The 21,684-nt window shown below is 43.1% G+C and overlaps 2 protein-coding genes across 4 annotated transcripts in view; one reads left to right on the top strand and one right to left on the bottom strand.

The window, feature by feature from the left end:
- The window catches only part of TRMT5 (tRNA methyltransferase 5), a 58,616-nt gene extending 43,084 nt beyond the window's left edge, over nt 1-15,532 (bottom strand). The window contains exons 1-2 of one of the 2 annotated variants that reach the window (XM_069207406.1): nt 15,406-15,532; nt 167-328 (exon numbers count right to left, since the gene is read on the bottom strand). In XM_069207406.1, coding sequence (XP_069063507.1) covers nt 167-171 — 5 coding nt within the window. In that variant the 5' untranslated portion in view covers nt 172-328; nt 15,406-15,532. Of the gene's footprint in view, nt 1-166; nt 329-15,405 lie in introns of those variants that run through there. The other variant, XM_069207407.1, reaches the window with a different exon arrangement.
- A 106-nt stretch (nt 15,533-15,638) lies between these two features.
- Nucleotides 15,639-21,684, top strand: part of SLC38A6 (solute carrier family 38 member 6) — a 324,618-nt gene continuing 318,572 nt past the window's right edge. Inside the window, exon 1 of one of the 2 annotated variants that reach the window (XM_069207408.1) lies at nt 15,639-16,009. In XM_069207408.1, the coding sequence (XP_069063509.1) occupies nt 15,920-16,009 (90 nt within the window). In that variant the 5' untranslated portion in view covers nt 15,639-15,919. The remainder of the gene's footprint in view (nt 16,010-21,684) is intronic. The other variant, XM_069207409.1, reaches the window with a different exon arrangement.

Genomic DNA, 21,684 nt, shown 5'->3' with positions numbered 1-21,684 from the left:
CAGTTTTAATCTTTGCACAGTACTGCAGGGATTATGAAGCAAAGCATCCTCACAGTATGACTGTCTGGGCTAACAAATGCCAATAGCTATGCCACTTTGCATGTTTGAGTGGCACACACATCATATAATACACCTGGTTGTTCCTAGTAGATCTTTGTCCTCTCACCTCATGCTCTGGTCCAAGGTATAGCTTATTCTTCACTGCTAGGAAACTCCATGATGTGCACCATCTCCCTTCAATTGTGCTACTTGAGGTAGCGGGACCGGCTCCTTTTCTAGGTTTGATTGGCTCTTGCCAGATTGATTTATCAAAGCTTATTTACACCACCTAGAGGAAAAAATATAATTCATTATTCCAGATATTATTTTGTTTAGTTTCAGAACTAATGCAAATGGGTCCTTGTTTTCAGAAACAGTTTAATACTAAGTTTAAAGCCTAATTTAATGTCATTGTTGCATCTATGTGTTTGCCATATCCTACAGCAGAAAAGCCTGGAAGCCAGCTAAATCTTAATTGTCCTTACTGTGAATAGGGCTTCTTGGAATTGCATTACTGTTAAAGCAAATGTCTTAATTAGAAATGATTAATGAACGTTTATTTATTCTGAATAATGAATATAGTAGAAAATGAATAATGTAGAAAATAATGTGCACATTTGAAATTGTGACCTCGGAGAATGGCCACTAGTATTCACGAAAAGTATTAAGAGAGTGATTAACTTGTTCACAAATATTGAAAATGTATTAAAATAATGTAGTAATGTGACATATTGAAAGATATAACCTGTGTTTTATTAATTGTAGGCCTTAACTTAGCGTATATCTTGGCCTAGACTTACCAGGCCTTATGCAGAAGCTGTATTCCTAGCGTTTAATGAAAAGTGCTGACAAGATAAACTAACCGTGAACTGCTTATTATTTAATAAAATTTGCTTAGCTGAAGCGTCCACATGAACCGATCAGGAGATGATGGAACTAGAATTCTAACGATTGGTGTGTAAAGCGCACTGGGTGTACTTTCCCAGGACTCGAACAATGAAGACACTGACTGGAGAAGAAGATGCAACATTTTTGATACCTGACGAACCGGATGATGAGGACATCGTAAAGTGGACCAATCAACAACATGTGAACTGTGAAATATTTGAATTCATAGATTTTGTACATGGACATTATTGGTTAGGGTAAACACGTACGATTAATTGACCAATTAGAAATTGGAAGATAGTCTACGTGACTTTGATATAACAACGTGACAGAGGGAAAAGAGTTCAGATGTTAGGGGAAAGGATTGCAAGAGCAGACCTTGTATTGAAATTGCGTGACCGCAGAGGTGACTCGAGATTCTGTCATTGGGCTCAAACTCTCTGACTGAGAGCCTGATGCGGTGCTGATCGACTGATGACCTGAGGACGAAGACTGATTCTGTTGCTGATCCATACCGTGGATAGGTAGATATGACAATGTGACTGTATTGTATTTTATGCCTTTTCTTTCTAGGTACCAACTGCGCTGTCTATATAGTATTCTTAGTTTAGATGATTTTCTCTAAATTCATGTTTTCCAAAATTGTTTTTGCATGACGCCCCACATGCTAATGCTAATCTGGGTTAGATAAGGCTTCTCTTACATGACAGTTTGACAAGATTACAAGACAAATGATTGACGGACAACTATGCCGAATTTATCAAATCAAATCATTAGCATTTATAAAGCGCGCTACTCACCCGTGCGGGTCTCAAGGCGCTAGGGACAAAGGGGGTGGTTATCGCTGCTCGAACAGCCAGGTCTTTAGGAGTCTCCGGAAAGCGGAGTGGTCCTGGGTGGTCCTGAGGCTGGTGGGGAGGGAGTTCCAGGTCTTGGCCGCCAGGAAGGAGAAAGATCTCCCACCCGCCGTGGAGCGTCGGATGCGAGGGACGGCGGCGAGTGCGAGGCCAGAGGAGCGGAGGGGGCGGGTGGGGACGTAGAAGTTGAGCCGTCTGTTGAGGTATTCCGGTCCCTTGTCGTGGAGGGCTTTGTGTGCGTGGGTGAGAAGTCGGAAGGTGATCCTTTTGCTGACTGGGAGCCAATGCAGGTGTCTCAGGTGTGCGGAGATGTGGCTGTTGCGGGGTACGTCGAGGATGAGGCGGGCTGAGGCGTTTTGAATGCGTTGCAGGCGATTTTGGAGTTTGGCGGTGGTCCCAGCGTAGAGGGTGTTGCCGTAGTCCAGGCGGCTCGTGACGAGGGCGTGGGTCACGGTTTTTCTGGTGTCGGCGGGGATCCAGCGGAAGATCTTGCGGAGCATGCGGAGGGTGAGGAAGCAGGCGGAGGACACGGCGTTGACTTGCTTGGTCATGGTGAGAAGGGGGTCCAAGATGAAGCCGAGGTTGCGGGCGTGGTCTGCGGGGGTCGGTGCGGTGCCGAGGGCCGTGGGCCACCAGGAGTCGTCCCAGGCGGACGGGGTGTTGCAGAGGATGAGGACTTCAGTTTTTTCAGAGTTCAGCTTTAGGCGGCTGAGCCTCATCCAATCTGCGACGTCCTTCATACCCTCTTGTAGGTTGGTCTTGGCGCTGGCGGGGTCCTTGGTGAGGGAGAGTATAAGTTGGGTGTCGTCGGCGTAGGAGGTGATGATGATGTCGTGCTTGTGTACGATGTTAGCGAGGGGGCTCATGTAGACATTGAAGAGTGTCGGGCTGAGTGATGAGCCTTGAGGTACGCCGCAGATGATCTCAGTGGGTTCTGAGCGAAACGGAGGGAGGTAGACTCTTTGGGAGCGGTTTACGAGGAAGGAGGCGATCCAGTCCAGGGCCTGGTCTTGGATCCCGGTGGAGCGGAGGCGGGTGATTAGGGTGCGGTGACAGACGGTGTCAAAGGCAGCCGAGAGGTCGAGAAGAATGAGGGCGACTGTTTCACCGTTGTCCATCAGGGTTCTGATGTCGTCTGTGACTGAGATGAGGGCGGTTTCTGTGCTGTGGTTGGTTCGGAATCCGGTCTGTGAGGGGTCGAGCAGGTTGTTGTCTTCCAGGAAGGTGGTCAGCTGTTTGTTGACGGTCTTCTCTATTACTTTGGCTGGGAAAGGCAGAAGGGAGATGGGGCGGAAGTTTTTCAGGTCGCTCGGGTCAGCCGTAGGTTTCTTTAGTAGGGCGTTGACTTCGGCGTGTTTCCAGCATTCGGGGAAGGTAGCAGAAGAAAAAGAAGAGTTGATGACGGTCTGGAGGTGCGGGGCGATGATGTTCTCGGCTTTGTTAAAGATGAAGTGCGGGCAGGGGTCCGAAGGGGCGCCGGAGTGGATAGAGTTCATGATGGATTTGGTTTCTTCCGTGCTGATGTGGGTCCAGTTGTTGAGGGTGATGGTCGGGGATGTGGGTTCGGTGGTGTTAGGTTGGGTCTGGTGTCCGAAGCTGTCGTGGAGGTCGCTGATCTTGCGATGGAAGAAAGTGGCGAGGGATTCATAACACTAATTGGGTTATTGGGATTGATCTTATTTATTTGTGCTAATGCTCTAGAATGTACCCTGATGCAAGCTTTGATTAGATTATGTTCATGACACCTTCTGACTAATTAATTGCTGGTTTTATTAACTTGAGTGAGTTTTGAAATTAATCTCATGACTTAATATTGTAACAAAAAGGGCAATAAAACCACTAAAATGTATATTGAGGCATGGTTATTCATGGCTGAAAAGTCATGGTCTGATGGTCAATTTTGTTTTTCCTGATTAATTGATTAATGGTTCGTCTAATGATATTGAATTTGTGCATTGATTACTGTGTACATTGGTCACGTCATAGCTAGGATACGCATGCAACTCAAAAGGTTCATCGACCTATATGCGTCACCTTGTAAATTTACTTATTAAGAACCGATGCGCAAGCAGTTTTTGGTAGCAGCTTGATGGTTAGTTTCCTTGGAGAATTAAACTACTACCATAACCATTGGTCACCACTCAAGTTAGGTTAGTTATTCATTATTGTTGAGATTTGGATTTTGTTTTCTGAAATGGCAATTGTAGCAAGAATGATGTTCCCTTAAACCCATAAATGACTTTCCCAGATCCTGGATCCTGCTATTTGTGTTGGGTATGTTCTTGGTGTTCTAGTAAATGTGTGAAAAGAGATAGGTTGCGCTTGCACAGCTTATGCAAATTGCAGGAGAATTGTGATGTATGCGAGTGAGTTAGGGAGTCTGCGTACTCCAGATGACGTTTTAGTAGGAGTATGCGTACTCCACAGTATGAGAGTAGGGAAGTCGTCGAACTTCACGTGTGTGGCGCTTTGTGCTCAAAAATTGTCCACATGGTTGTTGATATACGGACACTGCGTGGTCTAAGACTCCAGAGTATATTGACAAATGTAGGAGACACTTGGTTATATGTTGTAATCTGTTTGGTTTAGTAGATTGATCGGGCGTGGTCAACAAGTTGGTGCATGAGTCAAAAGTGCATAAGGGAAATTTTGACTGCGATTTGGAAAGTACTATGTGCACCAAGACAGGCCCATTGATCAGCTGAGAGTAAAATTTGGGGGTCGAATTTTGCTTGCGAATCTGGGGAACTGAGAAAGAGGAATTGCTGCAAGAGTGAAAGTGCCATAAGTGAAAATCCGTAAGGTTCCTGAAGCGATTGTGTTACCCTTCCTGTAGTAAACCAGCAGTTTTGTTTTGGGTTTTAGTTTTGATGAATGCTTGCAATATTTTGCATTAGTTGAGAGTTCAAAGTTTAGAATGGCGAGCAGCAAGACTTTGTCAGCCGCAGTACATGTTAGTGTGACGTCACGGAGACCGAGACCAGCACAGTTTGAGGCATTACCGGTTTGAGAACTGATAGCAAGGCAAGAGATAATATTTCAGAGGAGAATAAGAAAGGTAGAGAAGTCTCTAGCGGAAGCGAGATGGGATTGGGAACAGACAAAAAAATGGAGAACAGTGACACTGCAGGATGTCATGTTTCCTGACATTACACAGGAAGATGAGACAGAAGGGAAGAAGACGACTAGCAAAAGTGATAAGAGTACATCTGGCGATAAAGGGGCTAAAAGGACATCCGTAATGGAAGACGAATCAGACGATGAGGACCTCATTACTCAGATATTGTTAGACCGATCCCCACCATATGCGGAGCATGAGGGAGGTCCGAGTACTAGCACTGTTCCAATAGGCCCAGCACAGACAACGGGAACAGTGAGTCCAGTACAGGTTAATGGTGCACAGACACAGGGCGTGGTGCAGGGTAATCCTCGCGTGTTGACTACTTCGATGGTCCAGGCGCAGTTGCATCCACCACCAATACAGAGAATTTATCCTGAAGTACTGATTCTTGAGACAACTTCGAACTTGGTGGTGCCTACGGAACAAGTGGTTCCAAGACCATGGTTGGTCCAGACTGAGCCGACTCTAATGTTGAGACCCCAGGCACAGCCGCAAGGTATGCAGAGGTTTACACCAATGACAGGGACATATTCAGATTTGACTCTGGTAATTAATTAAATTATGGGAGTTACTCTTCCACAGAATGCAGGTGCTAGAGCAGCCCCAGATGCAATATCGCTGCTGATTACAGTTGGTCCAGCAGTACCATTGTTTGCGCAAAAGAAACCAATTTCAGGAGAACAGGGTGAGATGTCTCAGAGCTTAGTGAGGAGGGGGATAAGTGAGCAGGTCCCAGTATTCTCTTCCATGGGACGGACTTTTGATGGATCAAGGTCCTTGTTTGATCTTAGTCCACTTGTTGCACTTCCTGATGCAGTAAATGGTCAGAGTGCAGGTCAGAGCTGATGTTGTAGTGGTACAACAGATGCCATCACTAAATGCAGATAACATCAACTTACAGGGGCTGACAGCACAGCAGCTAAAGGAGTGGTTAGACAATTTGAACACCCCACAGAATACGTCTAAGGGTAAAGAGCAGATTGATCGTGTTAGGCTGAGTACAGAAGTAACCGAACTAGTTGAGGGATCGATGGGGGTGAATAGGTTAGAATCCTATACCGAAGCAGAATTGAGACACCTATGTCCCAGAATTACGAGAGGTGGTCAAGGTGCATCAGAGATTGGCAGAAAAACATGACATAGAAATCGAGAAAAAAAAACACTTGAAAGGGAGCTATAGATTAGATTTTGAGGCAAAAGATTTTGAACACATTGAGGTCAGCCGGAAAAAAAGCACATCTTAAAGAATTACTGCAGAGTGCTCAGATTTGGGGAGCATTACAGAAGTGGGAGGGCAGATGGGCAAAGAAGAAGGATAAACGGAAACGAGATTCGCAAGAAGGGTCCGAAAGTGTACAGAAAGATAAGGATCCAGTAAAAATTCTACCAATTAGAGAAATTCGAGGAGGGCAATTTGTTCATGTCCCTTGGCATAGAAGTGACATTCTGTCATTCACAAATGATTATCCAAATTGAGGGAGAATCCAGTCGAGTGGAATCAGCAGACAGACAGGTTTGTGAAGCTTTCAAAATGTCTCTGGGAAGACCTGAATACCTTGTTCGAAATAGTGGTTCCAGCTGACTTGTGGGTCAAGTGTAAGAGGTCAGTAGATTGGCCAACGAGTGAGCTAGAAAAGGATAGAAGCACAGGTGCACCATCTGCTGAAGTAATGAAGCATTATTATAAGGTGACTGAGTTCCTGAAGACGAGAATTTTGCCTAAAAATATTGATTGGCAGAGAATTGATCGGACAGTGCAGGAGGTAAAGGAGTCGCTACATCATACCATGAGAGATTGTTGAAAGCTTTCAAGGAGTACAGTGGCAAGAAAGCTATTGAGCTGAAGACATGTTACACTTTGTGTTCATGTTTGTGGGTGGGCTGAGACCTGAAATAGGTCAGATGATTAGTTGGCAAGCGAAGCTGATTGATGAGGTGTAGCAGTATGCAAAATTCTGTAGTGATGAAACTAAATTGAAACTGAAAAAGTTAAAGGAGAAGGCGATGGTGATGCAGATCAAGGCAGGCCAAACAGGAGTACGGGGAACTTTTGTGCAGCAGATACCACAACAGCAGGGAACTGTTATGTTCCAGCCTCATGTGAGAGGTAGGGGACCTGGGGTTAATATGAATCGCGTTCCAGATTTGAATACTGTAGTGCTTCAGAATGATATGCAAGGGATGAAGAAGATGTTACCGTGTCACATTTGCGGAGCCATGGGACATTGGAAGCGAGAATGTCCGATGATGGTGCAGGAAGGTGTTGTTCAGCAGAGTGGTGATATCAATGCATTTCAAAATATAAGAGTACCCAGAATGAGAGGTCCTAATCCAAATTTCCAGAATAACATGAATCAGATGCAAAATGTTCAACCTATGCAGCAGGTGCAAGTGCCTCGGACACAGATAACAGTTGCAGCCGATGCAGCAGCAGGTCCCTATGGTACCTAGACAGCAAATGCAGATACCTCAAGCCCAGATGGAACAGCAACAGATGATGCTTACTCAACAGGTCACGGGTCAGAGACAAGACAGAAATAGTGATACAGTGCACCAATTCCCGTTACACAGTGAGAATTAAATAAATGGTGAATGGATGAGCGATAGTTCAGATGAGGAGCCATGTGTGCTTGCAGCATCCCTAGAAGTAGATCAGAGGGGACCCTATGTAGAGGAAAAGGTGATGGGTCATAAGGTTTCATTCCTGGTTGACATGGGAGCTACATGCTCTATAGTCAGAAGTGCAGAGGTTCCGAAATTGCCACTTTCAGGGCGTACCATAAGGGTGGTAGGAGTGGCAAATCAGTATTTGACAAACCCGATTACAGACCCGGTTCAAGTTGAGATTGGAAACTTCCAGGGATTACATAAATTTGTAGTCTGTGATTCTAGTCCAGTATCCCTACTGGGAAGAGACTTACTGTGCAAAACGAGGTGTTCGATTACCTGTTCCAATGAGGGAATTGAGGTGCAGACAAACAGTGATGATGAAGGTGACGATGGTCAGTTTCTAGAGTTAGAAACGGAGACTGCAAATCAGGAATACCCTTTGATAACTTTAATCCTGATGCTTACAGTGACTGACTTACCAGCTGAGTTGCAGGGAACAGTGACAGAGAAAGTGTGGGACCTGACGGGTAAAGAAGTGGGACTGATAAAAGGAGTAGAAACGGTTAAAGTACAGATAAGGCCAAATGCAGTGTTTCCCCAGGTGCCGCAGTACCACATGGCACAAGATGTCCTTATTCAGGTATCACAGATAATCGCTGAGATGCGCGTTATGAGGAAAGTGAGAGGTTAACAAGGGAAACGTTTGTGGATTGACAAAGGTCATCAGAGGAGGGACTGAGAGAGCGTAGTTTATATAATCTATATTAACATGAAATGTTTATGATCCAATGTACAATAATGCTGCATTGAAACTGTATTAATATGTTTTGCTAAAACGTGCACTTAAAATGTGCCCATGGGGACTGGCCGTCAATGTATACGGGGACTAATAAAAATGACTAATGTTGATGAATTATTACAGTTAAAGATGGTTTTACACTAATTATTAATGGTTATGTTACTAAAGTTTTGCTAATAAATTGTTTAGGCCTTAGTTAGCATGAGTCGAAACCTAGCTGCCTGACTCTCATATTAAATGTGTTTTTCTCTAAACGTGCAGTGTGCTGACTTTCTAAAAGACATGAACTCTTGTTTTTTCCAAACTAGAAGCTGAATGTAACTATAGTAGATCCGTTCTCATGAAGTTCATCTTGCTTGTAGAAATATGTTAGCTGAATGCAACAGTGTAGATTAATGTTAGGTACAAGGTCGCCTAAACCGGTACAGACAATGGAGCCACTGACAGAAGATGCGCAAAGAATTACAGAAGGATGAAATCATACCGGACATTCTACCCCTAAAGACGTCAATCATAAGGACCAATAAAATGCACGAGAACTGTTATGGGGTGACAAATTCAATGACCTAATGTAAAGTTAATTGGTTAAAGATAGTGGAGTGCAACCTTTTGTCCAATCGAATTTTAGGGGAATGTACAACGAAAAGGGGATAAAAACCCTTGACACCAGGAAGTAAATCAGAATTAGGAGAAGGAGAGATGCTGACGCGATTTGCTATGATCCAGAGACTTTGTCACTTTGCTTAGTGACTTGATAATTTTAAATTAGAACCATCCTTGTCCTTAGATTGCCCATTTACACTTTACCTCCTTATGAGGGAAGTGCCCCTTTAACCAGAGCTGAGTTCCTGACTGATGGCGAATCAACTGATGTCCTGAAGACGAAGATTGAACCTGAGTACTGACCCACACTTGGAGGGTAACTATATGACAATGAAATTGTGATTGTCTGTTTGCTTTTCCTTTCTAGGTACTAACTGCTTTTCTTTTGACAGAGACCATAGTTAGATGTTTTCCAAATTGGTGTTACTAAATTGTTTTGCATCAAGCACAACATGCCAATGCTAATTAGAGGTTAGTTGAGAGGGGTTCACAAACTGACGCAAATAGACAAAGGACTGAATCAATGCTTTGTTGAATAATGTGCTAATGATACCCTGCTAAAGATAGCCTATGTTCACGCCTTGTTATGTTCTGATGTTCGTGATTCTTACTTTGATGAAATCTTATCAGAGTTGCCATGTTGAGACTATGTTAATGGGTTTCTTGGTTTTGAGACTAATACACTCATTAGTAGAATTGCAATCAATAGGAAATAAATATCACAAAATTCATACTAAACTGGTGTGGTTATTCATGACTGAAAGGTCATGGTGGTGTTTTGAGTTTAATTAAATGTCATTGACTAAGGTGAAATGCATTGTTGTTATAAATATTGATGACATTATTGACGTATTGATTGACATGTTGATTAGCTATCTCATCCTAAGGTGTCTTCAATCAGGGTCAAAAGATTCATTGGCCTAAAACGAGTCCCAATGTGTAATAATAACTCATAAAGGGACGCGTTATCATTAGTTTAGATGTTTTTCTCTAAATTCATGTTTTCCAAAATTGTTTTTGCATGACGCCCTACATGCTAATGCCAATCTGGGTTAGATAAGGCTTCTCTTACATGACAGTTTGAGAAGATTACAAGACATATGATTGACGGACAACTATGCTGCACTTATGACACTAATTGGGTTATTGGGATTGATCTTCTTATTGATTTGTGCTAATGCTCTAGAATGTACCCTGATGCAAGCTTTGATTAGATTATGTTCATGACATCTTCTGACTAATTAATTGCTGGTTTTATTAAATTGATTGAGTTTTGAAATTAATCTCATGACTTAGTATTGTAACAAAAAGGGCAATAAAACCACTAAAACATATATTGAGGCGTGGTTATTCATGGCTGAAATGTCATGGTGTGATGGTCAATTTTGTTTTTCCTGATTAACTGATTAATACTTTGTCTAATGATATTGAATTTGTGCATTGATTACTGTGTACATTGGTCATGTCATAGCTAGGATACCCCATACGAATCAAAAGGTTCATCGACCTAAACGCTTCACCTTGTACGTTTATTTATTAAGGACCAACGCGCTAACAATACCAATCAATGTCCATGTTGTAATAAATCGAAATGGATAAAAACACCTACTTCAGCCTTCAGTACAAAAGAAACTTTCATAACGGCAAATCACACAGCATGCGTCACCCAGAAGTCCTCCATTATGAGTGGTTTATGTAGAAAACACATAACCCCAAGACTTGCACCCATTTCTGGCTGTAGTTCGGATGAATGCTCGGAAAAAGAGCACTGATGATCCCCTCCACTTCTGGAAAGTAGAAAACACATGGCTCTTACCATCTTTAAAAGTCAAGATGGGGAATGATGTGTATAAAATGGAAAGTAGGAATCTACAACCGTACCGGTTCTTACACTTCTGAAGCTAAGTGAAACGCCACACAGTTGAAACAGCTACACAAACTTGTAATGCAAATTTGTCTTCAAAGTTAATGTTACTATTAAATAAACCTCTCCGTAAAATTGCAAATTAATGCAAAATTATTTAGTTAACAATATAAACCACAATATTACAAATTATTGACTAAAAAAGAGGATCGAAGTTTCAGGTGTTGCTTTAAAATGTCCAACAATTGTATGTGTTCTCTAACACAATCGTATGAGGAAAAATCATTGATCCACCTCGAACTGTACAGCAAACCAAGTTGTTACAAAACGATCTAACATTCCTCATTATAATCTCTTCAAAAATAGGGCAAATAAGGCATTTTACTGCACTGCTCCATTTGAATCTACAAAAGGGCCTACGTTTCTGGAAGGGGACTCAGTAAAAAAAATACCAGTTCTTTCATGGTGTGCCAAGCTAGCCTGACCCTCACCAGAGGTTCACCAGTCTTCAGAACATTTCGAGAAAACGACGGTGTGGCTGTGCTTCTCACAGAAATAGTTTCCTAAAAATGTCTACCAAGGCATAGGTGCGTAGTGCAGAGTAAATCATATAATTTTGCATATTCTGTCATGTATCATAGAATCTGCGTTCACACCTACATTTTACTACCTTTCCTTTTTCCATCCTGCCCTGCCCCAACCCAAACCTTCCCACGCCCCCTCCCAACTTCCCCGGAGAATAGATTTGCAGTCATTTGTTAAGACTGATCATCTCCTTGGAAAGCTGCAAGGTGGAAATCAAGGTTACATACATTTAGCACCACGTACGTGTACAACTTTGGAATACATTATAGACTAACACTGGAATCTATTGGTGATTTCATGTTTTCATTTTATTGCAAACACAATTTAAGAGCAAAAACTGAACCGGGACTAGAATGTGTTTCATCAAATCTGTGATAGCAGTGGACCGGGTGGTCATGATCAGTCAAATTTACCACTTTAAATATGATAAAAGTAGGAATAAAAACTGTGCTGGTGACTTACTCCATAAATATGCCTTTGTAAATGACTGAGTGTTCTTAAAAATGCAAAGAGGACAAAGTTATACAAAGGCATAGAGAAAAAGCGATCTGCCCAAGATCAATTTGGTCAAGTAGGAGAACCAAGATCGCAAAGCACAACGGGGCTCCAATATTACTTACACTCTGCTTTGCCTCTTTGATAAACCCATCTGCCTCATAATGTTTTTCTCAAATTCGCACTTTTTTGCTGTCCCTCAAGTAGACACGCATATTGAACGATAATTTTTCAAAAATGTATACTGGTGAAAACAAAGCTGTGTTCTTCAATTAATCAACATCAATCTAAAAAACCTAATGTTAACATATGCAGGTAAATTCGTATTCAGTATTCTAGACAGAGGTAAGCAACCTAACAAATTAACTCAACAAGAAGATCCTGAGGCCTGGTTTGGCGCTAAGAGCTCATGCACAAGTTGAGTTGTGTAAATGTTTGACATTTAAATCATGTAACAAACATCGTATATCTGTAAGATAAAGTCTCTTCAAAATATATAAAAAGAGTATTTCTTTAATATGCAGAAGCATTTCACCTTAGTACATCTGATTTCACTGTATATAGAGGCATTCATTTAAAAATGTGTTTTAAACATGAACTTATAAACACTGAGACATCCCCCACCACCCTGAGTCCAGCTATATGTGGCCTAGATGCTTATTTTTTTATGGAGCCATTTTTATAGCCTATTAAATCAAACACACGATACGTGCACATCCTGAACTTGCATATTTCAAAGTGTTTGCATATATGATATTGAAAGAAAAGGAGGCACAGTGAAATAAAAGATCACACAATTGGTCTAGCGGGGAAAGCAGGATTGATCATATGTTTTCTGGTTTCATATTATAAATGTCAGCCTTTCTTTTTCTTCATCAAATGTTAATTCTTTGTCTGTAATTCTTACTATAATCCAACAATTGTTTAGAGGGACTCATTCGTCCAGTACTTCTGATGTGATTCAGAGTTATGAAAAATCATTCCATTCCTCAATAAGTACTGAATAATAAAAAATTAGGCAAATGACACATATCTTCTTCTATTAAATATGCTTTATAAGAACTAGTGCAATATATACAGTGTAATACATAATGCTGAAGACACGGTGAAGATCAATATATAAAACATGTACAAAAACTATTCAGTACCCCAACTTGTAGGATAATTTTCAACAGCTGACGTGAGAATTAGTATCTGTTTGTATACACTATCTCCTTGCAATATTCAATGCTAAAACTTCTAACACTTGTCTCGGAATGTGTTAAGTAAACAGGGGTCACAGATTAACTCAGACAGCAGGGAGACAACAGCAAGTGGTGGTGACGTGCCACATGATACATCAAATAATTTATGCTGATAGTTTCGCACATTAAGGTGGAAACCATCAATTAAGAATGGCCTTATGCTCACACAGAGTGTGGCGCCTTAACTAAATGACACTAGTCAAGCTGAGACCTGACAAGTAAATATGAGTTGACAAGTTGACACCCCTCCTCGGGTTGTTTTAGCATTGAAGTTTGCCAGGAGATATTGTATACAAATGGATACTAATTTTACTTCAACTATTGAAATTTATCATGCAACTTGGGTCTTTGAACAGTGTTATTTGTACATGTTTTGTGTATATATGTTGACCATTTGAGCACTGCATTGTCTACACTAACATTAGTGTATATATTGCATGGAGTTTCTATAAAGCATTTTTAATAAAAAAAGAGATAAGTGTCATGTGCGCAATTGTCATTATTCAGTAACTAATGAGGATGGAATTATTTTGCATGCCTTTGAGTCACATGAGAGGTATTGGACAAACGAGCCCCACGGGGACAACTGTTGCATTATAGTATGAGTAACCTGGTCCTTGTGAGCAGAAAGGGTTGTCTCTATATTGTTGGCACCCACTGTCTTTAATTCTTGGCACGAGGTTAGAGCATGGGTGGCAGGTGGAAGCCTCATTAAAACTTGACTAGTTTTGGTCTCAAGTGTCTAAAAGGACCTCAAGCTGGGCCAGAGCCAAGCACCTGGCTTCAGTCTGCAGTGGCTCACCCACTTCTAACTGTAACATTAAATCAATACAGTCTTAATTTCAAGATCAGACATTAAAATTTAGTTTTGAAAAAGAAGCAAAATGAAAGTTTGAGCCATTTACGAATTGCTGGACTTTGTTTTGATTAACTGGTTTTCAACATATTGAGGAGTACTCGTAGTCTACAAGGTCAATAGCATTCCGAGCTGCTTTTTAACTACAGACCAGCAATGTATGCACAAGCCAACATCTTTGAAAAGGTTTTGAATTTAGGCACACCAAGTGCCTTGAAATCCCAGCCTCAGTCTGGCACCTGTTCAAGTTGTTGAATGTTGCCAGTGGATACCTGGACCTTCATAAGACCGTTTCATGGACTACTTTGAACGCGCGCTCATACACCCTGGACCACTGGGTACTCCCAAACATTTTCCCAGGAGTCAAGAATCTTGGTCTGTGGTGTAACCAGAGGCTCCAAGGTGGGCTATGTAAAGTGGGCGTAGGGGACATAAAGCATGTACATCTAATGGCTTACTTGCATAATGTGAAACCAAAAAACGCAGGCTCAATCCCAGATTCCCCACTTGACCAAACTGTGTGATACTAGGCAATTGTTCAATTCTACACCTTCGCGTGTGTTTAATTTAATAATCTATAATGTTGTTCATGTATAGTGGCAACCCAGGCCACCCAAGAGGTGCACCTAACAATAGAGGTACCACTTAGTTCATGCTGGCATTGTTGTCGGGATGAGGGTGCAACCCTGAATGTTTCTAAATTCCTGTTTGAAACATTACTTTAAAACATACTTCTGAATACACTGTTATGAGTACCACTGATCTGGCCTGTCACACTAATACTATTCGAGGAGTGCCCTTTGCGCGAGTATGGTGATCCTGTGTAGATTTCTTTATTTGCATCCTGGGTCTTGTAATCCTGTTAATCTTATTGTGAAATCAGGATTGCAAATTCAAAAACACAAAGCAAACACCAGAACTGAATAACGCACTCGCATACGGACAAGGAAAAAAATGAGACTACAAGGTAAAGGGCACGGTGGACACAGGTGTTCGTATAGCGTCTACTACCCCTGTTGAAGCACTGGCATGTTTAAGGGGGTGGGCAGTACAGGCATGCCCATGCCATTATATCTATATCCTCATTTGCTGGTGTTCAGTAAAGCTCGCATACATGTGAGGAAAAGCAACCCAAGGTGTGAAGAGACCGCCAGTGGCCATTATAAAGATGTCGAATTTCGTACAACCCCGTGAACTAAACTAGTAAGAGAAACCGATCATAATTTGCTCGTGAACGAGCGGGTGGCTGTCGGATCCCGCAACAGACATCACTGAGCCAGATGCAACCTGCTTTGGTGACAACTCGACTTAAAAGCATGCTTCACGTTTACACGACAGACCTCTGCCTATTCGTGTCTGGCGTGGATGCTGTCTAACTCGGACGGTTAACTAGCGAGCAACCAGCGTCTCGCAGAACAGCGAGTAACCCTTTGAGATTACTTACGTAATGGAGGTCGAAGGTGTGCAGCAGCTACGTGCTGTGTTACAAGCACGTGAAATTCGCCGGCTACAACCCATATAGAATCCAAAGAAGCCTTTTCCAACAAATCGCACAATACTCTCGAAGCCTCGTAACAAATGAACGTTTGCTAAATCTGACCAATCCCAGAAAACGGTACATTCTCACTTGTGCTCTCGCTACCAATCGCCAATTGATACACTCGCCCAGCCAATCCCACACGTGATTGGTTTGGAGCTTCCGGATACTTCAACTTTCGCCCAGATTACCGTAATTACAAGACCAAAAGAGGCAGTAATCAACAACAGAATTCGGTCTCAGTAGACTGTTTGGGCAAGTTGTGGACGGGTCGTTACGTTGCCAGCTGAGTGTTTTTGAAAGCTACTAAGAACTCTCTGTGGATGGAGTTTGCACCCTCCTGCTAGGGACTGTGTCCCGTCCGTATAGTGTTCTTTCGTTTAGTTTCACTCTTTGATAGATTTAGTTCTACTTTAGAACTATGGATTCGAACTGGCACAGTATCAACGCGGACCACGGGCACTATGTAACTACCCAAGAAAATGAAGCCACCCCTTTATTGCAGGAAAATGTAAGTTTACTATTCTCTTATTTTGTGATTTTTTTTTTTTTGTAAACGTTTGGCTAGCAAACACTTGCTTATTCGTTCTTGGTTGTTAATGTTGCTTTATCACGAAATTAAGTATTAAGTGTTCACTACTTGTATGTTACCCTTCAGTACCCAAACAAAGGTTTAAATAGGCTACTAGGGACAACTTCGTAGAACTTTACTCTTTTGCACGTTTTGAGTGTAATGTAATAACATTTTCATTAACCATTTTCGCATAAAGAAAACTCTAATTATTTAAACGCTAACAATAGGAAGCGTTTAGTGAAGAAAAAGCAAAGGCAACATACTGAAGCCGTAGTGGCGAGGATACTCCATAAAGTGTAAACGTCAGAAAGACGTCTTGCAAAGGTTAAGATGAAGGCTTCACATGGGACAGGTGCTGCCGGGTGTGTTAACCTGCAGTAATTAAAATCCAGCTTTGAAACGGCTCATTATGTGTTAATGCCCTTAACTTTATTGGCAAACCACTGATCGATTGCTCAGCAATGACTGTGCTGTAAACAATGAATGCCTGAGGGAACAGTGTGTGTTTTTTTCCAGCTGTTGTGTTTCTCTATTTTTTTCATGCAACATATGACTCGTATTATAGTTCTTACTGTGAAATGAGTTGATTTTAGGTGTCTCTGTTAGAAATTGGGTCTCTTGTTGGTAGAGGTATGCACCCTGTCCAAGTAGGAACCACAATCCTAGTCAGGGTAAGTCAGATACACACTTTAAACTAACCTGTGTGCACCATTTGGTAGTTTAGCACAGAGCAGGCAGGCTTAAAATGTAAGAGGGAATATGTAAAGTATTTTTGCAACACACACAGAGGTAAGCAATGAAAACACCACAAACGACTCCACACCAGTGTAGAAAAATAAAGACTATCTGAGTAAAACAACTAAAATCCAGCCAGTACAAGTGGAGATACAAATTTTTAAAGATTAAACTAAAAATAGTACTTGGGAGTCACTAGCGGTCAAAAGGTTACTTTAGGTCGGAGGGATCAGTGCAAATCCAAAGTTCAGGCAAATCGCGAGGGAGGCTACAGAACCCATGCAGGGTCTGTTGAAGAAATACTTTGTATGGAGGAAGTGTCTACGTTGAGGAGAAAATGCAAAGGCGGTGCAGTGCGTTTTTCCATGCAGTTGGGTCCCACGTTGGCATCAAGCTCCATTGATGAATGTAATGCTTTGTTGTTGAGCCGCGCAGAGCGTATTTGTCGGGCTGTGCAGGCTTTGAATCTGCTGTCATCGGACAGCCTCTGCTTCAGTGTTGAAGGGGAGGGGTGCATCGGTTCCAACTGGCACATTGTTGACGATGTGTCGGGTTTTGCAGAAATCAGCTGCAGAACCCACTTTTGAGGCTCAGGACTGGAAGAAGTACCTCTGGCAAGGAAGGGTTGGATCCACAGATGGCAGAGTTCAGCAGCACCAGGAGAGTTGCAGGCAGTCTTTGATGTCCCTGAAACTGCAGGAGAACAGGGGACAAGCCCTTTTTGACACACTGGATTCAAGTGAGGTGTCCAGTCCTTGTCCGTAGCAGGGCAGAGATCAGCAGGCAGTAGGGCAGCTCAGCAAAACAGAGAAGCAGTTCCTGGAAACAGTCAGTCCGGGCAAAGTGGTAATCCCTACAGAACAGCAGTCTTCACTCCAGCGGAGTTCTTCCCAGATCCAGTAGTGTACTGATTTGGTAGGGTCAGAGCCCCCAGTACTTATACCCAAATGTGCCTTTGAAGTGAAGGTGGCGTTAGAGCAGCTGTTTGAAGTGCACAGGTTCCCCCTTATATCCCAGCCCTTGCTCCAGAATATCAGTAGGGGATAATCAGCCCTTTGTGTGGGGACAGGTACTTTCTTATTCACACGTGTCAGCTACCTGCCACCCTTCCTGCTCAGGAAGGCCCTCAAAATCCAGATGAGTCCTTTGTCACACTCACCTTTCCTATGTTTGTGGCTGGCTAGAGGGAATGGACAAAGAATAGCTGTCACTTAGCCCAGACGTGTATTGGACACACACTACAAGCCATACACAGGAGTAAGAGCAGAGAATTGTCCACTTTCTAAAAGTGGCATTTCTAAAATAGTAGTGATAAATCTGAGTTTACCAGTAAAAAGGATTTATAATGACCATTCCAATGGTATGAAACATGATATATCTACTCCTTTGTGATCCGGAATTACAGTATACAAATGTGTATTAAGGAATTCCCAATGCTGGCATATGAGAGGAGTAGGCCTTAGAGTAGTGAAAAACGACTTTGGGAGGTTTTCACTATAAGGGCATATAAAACTTAAAAGTACATGTCCTACCTTGTACTTATATGGCACCCTACCCTATGGGCTATCTAGTTCCTACCTTAGGGTGACTTATGTAATAAAAGGTGAATTTAGGGCTTGGCAAGAGGTTTAAATGCCAAAGTAGAAGTGGAAGTGAAACTGCACATGCAGTCCCTGCAATGGCAGGCCTGAGACAGTTTTGGAAGGCTACTGGTGTGAATGCCACCATCAGTGCTGCAGACCCACTAGTAGAATGTAATTTACAGGCCAAGGGTATATGGCCTACCACTTTACAAGGGACCTACAATTAATTTAAATATGGCAGTTGTGTATACACCAATGACACCATGTTTTAGGGAGAGAGCACATGCACATTAGCACCGGTCAGTAGTGGTAAAGTGTTCAGAGCCCTAAGGCTAACAAAAAGATACTGCAAAAATGTGAGGCAAGCAGGCAAAACGTTTGGGGGAAGACCACCTACCTGTTTTGCTTTGCTTTAAACTGAGAGGAAATAGTGCCAAGGAATGCAGCACTCTTAGTTTGAGTAACAAATTTATTAAGGCACTTCCCAGGTATCAAATAAAAGCACACGGAAATATGAACATGAGCATTTAACTTGATTGCAGTAAAACATGTGTAAATGCCAAAATACTCACAGCAGTTAAACAATAACAGAGAATGTGCAATACATCAACAATGAATATATGCAGTGAAAATATATGTGTGTGTGCGCAGCCAAGGTGGATAATTTAGAATAAAAATGCATCACCATGGGGGTCAAATCCATCATCATCCTTGTCTTGCCAGCATCAAGCCAGGGAACCCTGAGTGGCTGAGACAGGAGATCTTATTGGGCAGGGCGTCCACTCCCAAAAGGAGCTCCTCTGTCCCATTGCTAAGTTTTTCCCCTGCTTTATGTAGCTTAAATTAACTCAAGAAGACGGTGCTAGTAATCAACCCCTCCTTTTGGCTATTGTCTTCAAATGCTGGCTGTACTTGATCTGTGTCTAAAACACGCAAAGTAACTGGCCAGGCCCCAATGCACATTCCCGAGACAGCTGTACCTTTTTCTGCTGAAAACATTCCCACCCTAGTACACTCTTATCACCGCCGCATCCCCCACAATAAGTTCCCTGCTCTGGTGAGAAGAGCGAACACATGTTCAGTGTAGAAAACAAGCTTTGTGGAAAAATACCTGCACCGCCATTGTGATGGCACCTGAAGCTGAGCACAAAATGGAGTCAGTGGTCAAGATGGAGTCTGTGATCAAATACAAATAGCATTAAACCACCCTAAGGCTGTCAGGTCTAACACGTATCCCTCACCCCCACCCCCCACACCCGAAAGTGGGGAGAGCTACCCAAGCTCTAGGGAGTTCTCATCACTAAGGTGGAAAAACCTGAATAGAACATCCGCATTGGAGTGGCCTTCCCCAGGAGTATGTTCCACCCTGAAGTCCATATCCTGTAGGGAAACTGACCACCTCAGCAATTTTTTATTTTCACCCCTCATTGGCATTAGCCACCTGAGGGGCATGTGGTCAGTATGAATCAGGAAGTGAATGCCAAACAGGTATGGCCTCAACTTCTTCAGTGCTCAAACCACAGCAAAGGCTTCTCTTTCTATAACACTCCACCTCTGTTTCCGGGAAAGTAACCTCCTAAAGATGAAGGATACAGGTTAGTCAAGGCCTTCTTCATTGAGCTGTAATAAAACTGCCCCTTTGCTGTGCTCTGAGGCAACTGTCTGAACGATAAACTCCTTGGAGACGTGAGCTGCCTTGAGCACTGGGGCTATACACATGGTTAGCTTCAGGGAGTCACATACTTTTGGCATGCCTCTGCCAAATCACATTTCTGAGCTGCTTCTTAGAAGTCAGCTCTGTCAAAGGGGCAATAATGGTGCCATGTCCCTTGACAGACCTCCTGTAGAACTCAGTGAGACCGAAGAATGTTCTGACCTCAGTCTGGGTTTTGCGGGGCTCCCAGGCCATGATAGTTTCTATCTTGGCTTGGAGGGGCTGCACCTTACCCCTGCCCACCAGGTGTCCCTTTTTTACTACAGACCCCTGCCCTATCTGGCACTTAGTTGTCTTGATCTAAAGGCCTTCATGTTGCAGAGCCTGAAGCACTCCCTGGAGGGGAAGGAGGGGGTCCTTCCAGGTTCTAGTGAAGACAGCTATGTCATCCAAATAGGCTGCTGAGACGACCTCTGTATTAGCAATTACTTGTTCACAAACCTCTGGAAGGCGGCAGAAGTATTTTTTTTAGTCCAAAGGGCATTGCACAAAATTGGTAGTGGCCCTTTGGAGTGGAGAAGGCCGACCTCTCCTTGGCACCGTCTGTTAGGGCAAACTGCCAGTTCCCTGATGTAAAATCAAAGGTGCTTAAGTACTGGGCAGGCCCTAACCGGTCAATCAGCTCATCAACCCGGGAGATGGGATGATCATCTGTATTGGTAACAGAATTTATCCCTCTGTATTCCACGCAGAACCTCAGTTCAGGTGTGGTGCGTGGTGATGTAGCTTTTAGTACCAGAATCGCGGACTGGACCAGGGGCTACCGGAGGGTTCTATCACACACAATTCCAGCATTTTAGAGACTTCACTCTTAATGCTGGCCCTTACCTTACCTGACAATCTATAAAGCTTATTCTTGACAGGAAGGTTGTTCCCGGTGTACACATCATGGGTACACAGGGGTAATCCCAGGAGTAAGGGAGAAAAGAGAGGCAAACTGTCCCAACACTTGGCTGCAGTCACTCTGTTGCTCAGGAGTTAGACTGGGGGAAAGGATTACTCCTTCCACAGACCCATCTTTCTCCTTGGAGTCCAAGCGGTCAGGGAGAAGTCCACTCTCCTCTTCCTGTCCTCCATCTGTCACAAACAGCATTGTGAGCTCAGACCTCTCAAAGCGGGGTTTGAGCCCATTGATGTGGAGTATCCTGGGGGGTTACTCAGGGGGCTTTTGTTCCAGTAGGTAGGTAGGTGAGCCATGAGCTCCACTTCATTCCTGGTAGTGGACTTCAGGATAATTTCCAAACTAAGAGTCCATATGCATGGAAGGGCCCACAGCAACCTTCTGAAGTCCTGTACACCCCCGCCCCCCACTCAAATGGAACAAGGGCCACAGGGTATTGACTCTCTCTGTTGTCGGCCACCACAACTTGGTAGAATTCATGGAGAATCACCTGCTCGGGGACACCAGCTGACCCCTTACCATAGTAATGCTGGCGCCTGTGTTCCTCAGAGCCTCAACACCCTACCTATTGATGGTGACCCATTGCCTAAACTTTCTAGTATTTGAGGGCATATGGATCTTAGGAACCATCTCGCTGTCACCCAGGGACACCAGGGTAACCCCACTAAGCCCCTCCCAT

Source organism: Pleurodeles waltl, chromosome 9, assembly GCF_031143425.1.
Source record: "Pleurodeles waltl isolate 20211129_DDA chromosome 9, aPleWal1.hap1.20221129, whole genome shotgun sequence".
Classification (NCBI taxonomy): domain Eukaryota; kingdom Metazoa; phylum Chordata; class Amphibia; order Caudata; family Salamandridae; genus Pleurodeles; species Pleurodeles waltl.
Note: the sequence above shows the minus strand (reverse complement) of the source record. Positions and strands in the feature narration are given on the sequence as shown.